The sequence below is a fragment of the Triticum urartu genome, chromosome 3A (genome assembly GCF_056163025.1).
Source record: "Triticum urartu cultivar PI428250 chromosome 3A, HENAU_Tu73, whole genome shotgun sequence".
Taxonomy (NCBI): Eukaryota; Viridiplantae; Streptophyta; class Magnoliopsida; order Poales; family Poaceae; genus Triticum; species Triticum urartu.
This window is the reverse complement of record NC_141875.1, coordinates 500021453-500031514: the sequence shown is the minus strand read 5'-3', so window position 1 is coordinate 500031514 and position 10062 is coordinate 500021453. Positions and strand designations below refer to the sequence as shown.

The following is a 10062-nucleotide window of genomic DNA, read 5'->3' as shown; positions in this document are numbered from 1 at the left end:
GAACGACTCTACACACATGTAAGTTTATGTTCTGAAAAATAATAATAATAGTTGCAGTCCATTCAAATAACATTGTAGTGCACACTGATATTTCTTGTGAGGTTTGACCTAGCATCTAATACATTGGATTCTTATGAAAACTTAGGAACATTGCAATGCTTTATTAAACTCGTATGCACTCCTCGTATTTAAAAAATAGAACAGAACAAATTATCTCATAGAGCATTGCACTTAATGCGGGATAAAAACATGCCGCTGAACCTCATACCTGCCGCTGGAATGAAGATCACTACGCACGACAAGGCATGGGACTTTTACAACAATTATGCAAGATGTGCAGGGTTTGGCATACGCAAGAGGGCCAAACACAGGACAAATGCCTACATTGTCTGCTCAAGAGAAGGGACGCACAAGCAGACTGTGTCAGATTATCACCGGAAACGTCAGAAGACATCAAAAAGGATTGACTGCAAGGCAAAGATTAGAGTCAAAAAGAGGAAGGATGGCAAATTTGTGATAGAAATGGTTGGACTCAACCACAATCACAAGATGCTGGAAAGCCCCAGGATGCTTTTGCACATGCGATCACACAAAAAAGACGATCCTTTGATAGACCAGTTAGTGAAAGACATGCAACTGGACAACCACACACACACTTAGATGATGTCAACACTGTCGCGTATGTCCGGTGGTCTGAAGTACATGGGACATACTAGCCGCGATGGGGTAAACAAGTAAGCACATCACAAACCATATCGCTTGAGCATCCTCTCGGTAATTATTTCCTATTTGATGAGATGAGTTTGCATTGTGTTTGAAAGTGCAGGAAACAAAAGTTTGCCAGAGAAGAGTCCCAAGATGACGTCAAGAAACTTCTGGATTTCTTCAAGAATATGCAGAAGATAAACCCAGAGTTCTTATATGATTATGACGTTGATGCAGATAACCGTGTAAGAAACGTCTTTTGGGCCAACGCAAGTTGCAAAGGATCGTATGAAGATTTTCGAGGTTGCGTTACATTTGACACGATATATCAAACTAACAAATTCCACATGCCGCTGGGAGTCTTTGTGGGAGTGAACCATCATCTACAGAGCACCATATTTGTTGTTGCACTCGTGCGATATGAAACAATACCGTCGTTCGAGTGGGTTTTCAAAACATTTCTGAGGTGTGTGAACAACAAGCATCCAATCTGCATGGTCACAGGTAAAAACAAAAAACAAACACCTGCATACTTACATTTGTTTGGTGCACTTATATTTCTTCCCTCTATCTTACACACACACACACACAAACAACTTAATAAAAAAACACTATTTGTGCCCTCTCAGACCAGTGTTCTTCGATGAAGGCAGCATTAAAAACTATCCTCCCACATACTCTGCATAAGTTGTGTCGGTGGCATATCATGAAGAAGCACAAAGACCACCTCGCCTTGATGTATAAGGCGCACGAGAAACTTAAGGATGACCTCAATGCGGTGCTGAACCACCCACTAATGCCGTCAGAATTTGAACGAGCATGGAAGGACCTCATTCAGAGATACAACTTGCAAGACGATGAAGTGATGAATTCGTTGTGGGAAGACAGGCACGAGTGGATCTTGGCTTACTACAAGGAAATTTTTTGTGCTCGGATGACTTCCACACAGAGAAGCGAGAGCATGAACCGCATACTGAAGAAAAACTTTGTCAAAGAGAAGCATGATCTCCATCTGTTTGCTCAGCAGGTGGACAAGTGCATTCAGGCCCGGAAGGCCGTCGAGAACGCAGAGACAGTAGCAAATGAGGTAAACAAAATGTCACTCAAAAACTACTAAAAATATAACTACAAAAACAAACAATTTTTTCATTTATCTGGTTCGTAACAGTGCATTTCTGATCATGCAGTCAGAGGTAAAGACAACAACCCAGTTTGGGTTCAAAGTTCAACTATCAAAAGTTTATACAAGGGCAGTGTTTACAGATTTCAAAGAAACACTCTACCGTAGCACTACATCCAGAGCAGAACGGTGCCCTGAGAACCCGACAAAGTATCTTGTACACCACTACAATAGATCGGATGCATTTGACTGGGCAAGGCATAATTTCCAAGTGGTCGCCGATGAACAGAAAGGTGTCTACGAATGTGAATGCAAACTCTGGACACACACAGGTGAAACTCCTATCACAAAAAATTCTAGTTTCTGGTAGTCATGCACGAAAGCTCACTTACTAGACTTTAAAAGTCCACATGCATGACTAATTCACAAAACCAAATGAAGTTCACTTCTTTAAAAAGAAGAAATAACGAAAAAAATATGTGTTTATTAATTTCATGCAGTTCACTTGCAAAACAAAGAAATCATGTGTTGTCTGCAGGGCTCTTTTGCGTCCATGTGTTATGCATGCTTTCTCATTTGAGAGTACTCAAGATTCCTGAGGTGTACATCATGAATAGATACACCCATAACGCAAGATCAAATGCGACGTTTGACAGAAGAGACTATGAACAAACAGCACCAGATGGAACATCGCTTTTTTGCCATAGAAAATTGCTGACAGAAATAGCAATGGACCTTGCAAACAGAGCGACAAGGTCCAACGCTGGGTGCCATAGAGCGTTGTCTGGTATGAGGGCACTGATCGAGGAAGTAGATGTGCTCAACGAAGAAGAAGAAGAAGCAAAACTAAAGCAAGCAGAGAAATCCCAGCATGACAATAATGCCGAGCAAGTAGAAAATACCGAACACAGCGGAACTGGTGCTATCAAAAAAGAAACAATTCTTCCACCTCCTGTTTCAAACACAAGAGGAAGGAAGAAAGGGGGCGACGCAACCCATAAAAAGGTTGCATGCAGGGAGAAAAATGATGACAAAAACAGTAAGCCACAGCCTGAGCTGGACAGTGATGGTCACCCACTGGGAATAAGAAGGTGCAAGACATGTAATGAAATCAGAGGCCACAATTCCAGGACATGTACAAAAAGACATGAACAAGAAACACGAGGACATGGCGATGCACAAACAAACAGAAATTCCACTCACAACACTAGGAAATGGACGAAACCGAGACGTTGTAGCATCTACAAAAAGAGGAAGAGGCACAATTCAAGAACCTGGCCCAAAAGAACAAGATCAGAAAATGAGGAAGACGAGGAAGATGAAATCAAAGAAGTAGATGGTGACACAACTGGAGAAGAAATGGCTTATGAAGAAGCAGATGAAGAAGAGGAGGAGGAAGAAGAGAGTGAAGAGGACGAAGAACATGAAGAAACTGAAGAAGCGGTGGCTTATGAAGAAACAGATGATGAAGATGAGGCAGAGCAAGAAGAGGAGGAAGAAGAGAGTGAAGAGTACGAAGAACATGAAGAAATAATGCCAAAAAGACCACCACAAGGGAATGCTGCTGTACAGAAACAACCGAGAACAACACCACTTTAAAAAAAACAAGGTAGGAGCACGAAAGGATGCAGTTCACAGCACTCAAAAACAAAAGCAGCCATCATCCAGCACGCGGGGACCAAAGAAGGATGCAGTTCACAGCACTAGAAAACGAAAACAGCCATCAACAAGCACGTGGGAGCAAACAAGGATGCAGTTCACATCACTGGAAAACGAAAGCAACCATCAACAAGCACGCGGGGAGCAAAGAAGGATGCAGTTCACAGGACTCAAAAACAAAAGCCACCATCAACCAGCACGCGAGGGACTACAAACACAACGGTGCAGAGACAAGAACCAGCAACACCGCCACGGAAAACAAAAGAAAGTGTGACATTAGATACACTCAGTCACCGCGGAGAAGCAGCTGGTTAACGACCAAAATAGATGAACTTCAATAAATTAATCATATGCATAGCAGTTTGCTTATCTGTATGACTTATGTGTCAGTTTAAATTTCATGTAAACACAAATTTCCCACTAACTATGAGTTATTCAAGTAAACCATCTAAAGAAAAATGGTGTATATAGTATACCATATATATAGCAGTCTAGAGTAAAACTTTGACACATATTAATCCAAAAAGATGTAAAAAATGCAGCATGAAGTTTGGGATAATAATTGAAGCGGTTCAGATCACAAAAGTGCTTATTACAAAACACATCAAAAGGATGAAGTGTTCGATACGCAAAAGTACTTATTACAAATCAACCTCATAACCTTAACCAATCACGTCAAACGTGATTCTAACCTTATGATCCTTGAGTTCAAAGAAGTTGAGGACAACAACTTGCTCAGACTTCAGGCCACTATCAATGACAAATTCCTTCCACCCTTTCTGCAAACACAGCCGCCCATCAATGCCTACATGGTACATGGCTGGTTTAAGGTGTCCATTACCAAGAACAACTTGGAGAATTCCTTTCTTCTTGAGCCAGAGATACCTAACAGCTCATTGGGGAATTTCTGCAAAAAAAACAGTACAGATTAAACGCAATCTAATGTGCAGTGCGGAACTTGCAAACAAGAAGTACGCTTACAACTTTTATGAAGTTCTTGAGACTACCTGCATGTAGTACAAAACGTACAAGCGGGGAAAATTGTGGAAACTATTACTTCTCATCTAGTATCTAAGCAGTTCACATATTGTAACCATGCAAAATAAAACACGAGCTCCATGCACATAAGCAAAAAAATAAAAACAAGATATAAGTACGAAGTGCAGTACACTTCAATAAAACGAAATAAGTGCATTCCTAAAAAACTAGAAGTTCAGACTAGTATGGAATTATATAAAAAAATAGAAAACACAAAGAAAAAATCAGATTAAGCAAAAAATACCATCTTGTACTGAGTCTCAACATCTGTTGGCGTAAGCTGATGGACAAAAGGACTTGTGCGGCCAAGGCCATGGCGAAGCAGGGCGGAATAGACCGCAGAAACGTTGATGTGGCCCATATCCAATCCTTCTGTGAATACTGTGCCATATGCAAGCTGCCCCGCTCGCCCAGCTCGGCCCAATACCTTCCCCCCACGACGAGCATGACGGGTCTGCGAGAAAGCTGAGAAATCGCAGTGCGTCAGCACACCACAACCATGGCCACAACAGGAGAGATTGACGCAGGGGCCTGGAGCCATCACAACAAAAACCTAGAAAATGAAAAAAATAAAGAGAGGCTAGAGAAAGGAGAGAAGTTGCGGCTAGAGGAGAAATGAACTGCAAAGGAAGGGTAGAAGTTGGCCTACATTTATAGGAGAGGAATGTAAGAAGGTCAAAACTAAAAATTAAAGGGGAGTTAATGAAAATTACGTTACCGAGAATGAAGGACAATCAATAAAGGTTTATGTTACCAAAGAAAAAAGTCTTACCAGGAAGTTCTACAAAGACTTTGACTGCAGAAATTCCCGCGAACTAACCGCAAATCATTAAATAATAATTCCCTGAAAAATCATAATCCACAGACCATTTTATGTGTGCAGTTCTCCAAAGTCTTACCAGGAAGTTCACTATATGTGTGCATGAAGTACAGTACATGCTCAAAATGAAGCACAAAGAAAAGCACTTTAGCGCAGTGCACAAAAGCAGAATTAGTGCACCTGATGTAGTCCTTAACTGTAAGCCCTGCAGTCCGTAGCGTTGGCATAACCAGTCACAACTTTAGCACAAAGAAGCATGCATGCAGTGCAAAATGTGTCCACCAGCAGCACAGGGCCATGGCGAATGCAGTGCACATAGAGGCAACAAAGCAATGCACACCCGTACACTAGGAAAAATGATACGTAAGAGGGAAAACAATAAAGATAAATGCTACCAATGCAGTGCACAAAAATGTAGCACAAACATGTGTAGTATGGAATGCGTGCACATGCAGTACATAACCCTGATCAATGCAGTGCACGGATGATTTGCTAAGCATGCACGCCTCTACATTGAAAAAAAATACTTAAGATAGAAAATACAAAGAAAAAATTGACCACCACAGGTGCATCTGGCACCAGCCAGTCTTGTAGTAGGTCAGCGCCCACCGTAGGCAAGCCGTTCTAAGCCACAATGCATGGGGTCGGGCGCACATGGGCCCACAGGTCAGAGAGAATAGAGCAGCGAGCGCCGTGCTTAAGCGCCCAAATAAGTAACCAGAGGAGTTCGATACGGCTGCCTCTCCAGCGCTTATAAACAGGTCGGACGCGCCTTCCGCGGGCGAGGTGGGACTAAACACTGGGCCGCACACACAGTGCACCGGAAACCAGCCGCGCTCACAGGCTGACTTGGGCCCAATGCGTCTTCACTCCATGAACACAGGCCCAACAAGACCCACTAAGAAAAAACAATAACTTCAAAAAAATTGGGCCCCCAACCCCCCTACCCCTCCCGTACCAGGGACTGCAGTAAGTATAGACATCAAAACAGATGCAGTACGCAGCACTAGAAAAATGCAGTGCATTTCGTTACATGAAGCAGTATGATTTAGCAATCCAGTTCCGGATTACGTACATGAATAAATACACGGTATAGAACACTGTGAAAAACTCGTAAAATTGCGGAATACATTGTACTTTATTCAGGAGCTGCAGTAAGGACACGCAAAAAATACTATGTACTACGCACCTGTACACAGAATGTAGTTCTCCATTGCACACGATGCAGTTCGGAACTATAATCAATGCAGTTTCATTATCACGCAAGATACATATAAACGTGACAAAATGCCCATTCGCATAGATAGTGGTGGTTAAAAAAATTACTGATCAAAAATAAAAAAACAATGTTAAAAAACACCACGTTCGCATAGAACCACCCAATCGGAGCGGTTCCATCGCCACAAGCCCACGATCACAAACGCAACACCAACCCACGATCTGCACAAACCGCATCGTCAGCAAGATCGTGCAGTTCATCCGATGCGGCCATCCCACCCCGCGCCCTCCCCATAAATTCAAACCACTGCCATAGGCCTTCTCATCCACAACAACACAAGTATCCATTGCGCTGCCACAAAATCGCTCCATCACATCCATCTCCACGCAAAACACCAAGCCCTACTACCGGCCATGGTGTTCGACGATGAGTACAAGGACGTGGAGGCCCACGGCAACACCAAGTTGCACGTTATCCACACCAATGACAAGAAGCAAATGGCGATCACCCTCGCGCAGTACGAGCGCCACCTCAGCCTCCAGCGCCACAAGATCGTCGGCATTGATCTCGAGTACAACAACGAGCCTGAAGTGACCTAGAAACCCACCCTCTGCCAACTCTCCATCGGCAAGAAACACCCGGTGCTGCTCTTCCAACTGAGCACCGCTGAAAGGTGCACCGTCTTCGACAACTTCCTCGCTGACCACAGGTACACCTTTGCAGGCTTCTCCATCGACGGCGACAAAACCAGGCTAGAGCGCGCCAATCTGGAGGTTGCCAACTTTGTCAACATCCAGAAGGAGTGGAGGGTGCCCGAGGCAACCAAGGAGTTGGACTCCCTTGGAGACATCTCCGGCATGCTCATCGACGACTACTACAACAACATGAAGAAGAAGATCACCGACGACGAGCACAAGCGCTGGCCCACCCTGCCTCTGTCCATGAAGCACATCAAGTACGCGGCAAAGGACGCCTATGCAGCGTACGAGATATGGAACCGCATCACCCTCACCCAGGACGGGCTTCACCGTGCAAAGCTGGAGAAGGAGGAGGCCCCCAAGAAGCGCACCAGGAGCAGCTGGGGATGGGGAGACGCTAACTCGTGAATAAGAAGATGGTGCCGGCCAAAGAGCCAACAATGCAAGTGTCCTTTTGGAATTATCATCAAATTTGCTTTATGTTGTTTGCTTACGTATCGTTAGTTTGCTTGTGATCATCGTATCGTTAGTTTGCTTGTGATCATTTGCTTTTGCTAAACTTAGTTTGCTTGCCATGTAGAATCGCTTGTAATGACGTAAACTTTGATTATGTTAGATTGCTTTCTGTTGAACTTAGTTTGCTGATGCTGAACTTTTCGTACAGAATGCCTGTGATAATTTGTTTTCTCTTGTTTGCTTATGAATCATTAGATTCGAGCAGTGCACAAAACGAAAATAAGATGCAGTGTGCAAATAGAACGCATGCAGTGCAAATTGTGTATGAATGCAGTACAGCCTCTGTCAAATGAAGTTTACACACACCCAACGAAGCAGTGAACGCCCCTAAATTTGAAAAAAAAAGAATAAATAAGAGCAAAAACACAAAAAGAAAACAATGCGACCTATATATGTAGTGCAGAAATATATGAACCTGCAGCAGAGAAACATAATCAATGCAGTACACGTATGATTTACTAAGCAGTGCACTCCCCTACATTGGAAAAAAGATTACATAAGAGCAAAAACATGAAAACAAAAAATGAGAACTGTGCATGTACTACGGAATGCGTGCGCATGCAGTACAGAACCCTGATCAATGCAATGCACGGATGATTTGCTAAGCAGTGCATGCTCCTACATTGAAAAAAATGTAGTGCAGAAATATACGAACCTGCAGTACAGAAGCATAATCAATGTAGTACAGTATGTTTACTAAGCAGTGCACTCCCCTACATTGGAAAAAAGATTACGTAAGAGCAAAAACATGAAAACAAAAAATGAGACCTGAACATGTAGTACGGAATGCCTGCACATGCAATACAGAACCCTGATCAATGCAGTGCAAGGATGGTTTAATAAGCAGTGCACGCCCTTACATGAAAAAAATACATGAAAGAAAAGACAAAGAAAAAAAATTGACCACCACAGGTGCACCCGTCCCCAGTCGGTCTCGTACTAGGTTTGCGCCCACCGTAGGCGAGCCGCTCTGAGCCACAATGCATGGGGCCGGCGCACATGGGCCCACAGGTCATAGAGCATAGAGTAGTGAGAGCCGTGTATAAGGGCCCAAACAAGTAACCAGAGGAGTTTGATACGGCTGCCTCGCCAACGCTTATAAACAGGTCGGGCGCGCCTTCCGCGGGCGAGGTGGGACTAAACATTAGGCCACACACAACGCACCGGGAACCAGCCGTGCTCACGGGCTGACTTGGGCCCAAATGTGTCTTCACTCCCCGAACACAGGCCCAACAAGGCCCACTAAGAAAAAAAATATCTTCAAAAATCAAACATCAAAGAAAAATGAGAAACATTTTTTAAATGAATAACAACAACAAAAGAAAATGTACGTGGGCACTGCCAGAAACTACAGTTTGCTATTAATAAATAAAATGCAGAAAGCCCGAAGTGAACGTGTAACATCCCAAATTTTCAATTTGGAATGTTATACATTAGATCATCAATGCATATCATATTTTATTTGCTTTTGGTTTTGATCCTAGAAAATTCTACGCAACTCAAGGATCCACGGAGAGAGTTGGGGATTTCGTTATTTTCATATTTGAGTTTTCTCAAATTTTGAGAATAGGATCATTTGATTTTATTTATTTTATCATCAATTATTTCTATTACAAAAATATGAGAGAGGGAATAAAATGAATTTCCCGAAATAAAAAATATTGAGGATTTAATAAAAAATCAAATAAGATTTTATTTCGTAGTGTTTCGTTATTTTATTTGAATTAAGGAAAAATGTGCGTTTTTCAAAATTGCATTTAGGCCCCAAATAAATGTTCACCTTGTGCGACTTGATTTTAGAAGCCTGGGAAAATTTATTTCAGGATTTTTGGAGTCCGTTTAGTATTTCTTTTTATTTTTCTTCTGCGCGTAATTATTAAAAAAACGAACCGACCTACGGGCCGTGTCCGACCCGGACTCCGGCCCGACTCGCCCTTATAAGCCGGGGGGGAGGCCCAGCCGAAGCCAAACCCTAGCCCGAGCCGCCCCCAGCCCTGCCCACCGCCGCCGCCACCAGCGCCGCCGCCGCCGCCTGCCACCAGCGCCGCCGCCGCCTCGCCGCACGCAGCCCGAGGTTCGCCTCGAAGTCCGCACCGTTTTTTTATTTTTTTCGAAAAACCATTCGGTTTTTCCGTCTGTTTTTTTAGTTTTGTTTTTTTAAATAGATCGGTTTTTCTGATTTATTTAATTAGCGAGCATCCGTCCGTTCGTTCGTTCTAACGAACGTTCGTCGTTTTTCTTTTTCTCGGATTTAACCCGCGATTTTTCTGATCGCGATTCCTGATCC

At 43.2% G+C, this 10062-nt stretch overlaps 1 protein-coding gene and 1 pseudogene across 1 annotated transcript; both read left to right on the top strand.

Annotated features, from left to right (window-relative positions):
• Positions 1–721: 721 nt before the first annotated feature.
• Positions 722–2195, top strand: LOC147980267 (protein FAR1-RELATED SEQUENCE 1-like). Its single transcript, XM_087515539.1, has 4 exons — positions 722–726; positions 827–950; positions 1418–1792; positions 1893–2195. The coding sequence occupies exons 1-4, from the start codon at positions 722–724 to the stop codon at positions 2193–2195; spliced, it is 807 nt and encodes a 268-aa protein (XP_087371665.1).
• A 4779-nt stretch (positions 2196–6974) lies between these two features.
• LOC147980266 (uncharacterized) lies at positions 6975–7667 on the top strand (annotated as a pseudogene).
• Positions 7668–10062: the final 2395 nt, after the last annotated feature.

What these genes read in the sequence shown, in the direction of transcription:
- LOC147980267 (XM_087515539.1), top strand. An exon ending in ACGTTGATGCAGATAACCGT is followed by an intron (nt 951 to 1,417) that starts GTAAGAAACGTC and finishes CATATCATGAAG; the next exon opens with AAGCACAAAGACCACCTCGC. An exon ending in CAGAGACAGTAGCAAATGAG is followed by an intron (nt 1,793 to 1,892) that starts GTAAACAAAATG and finishes CTGATCATGCAG; the next exon opens with TCAGAGGTAAAGACAACAAC.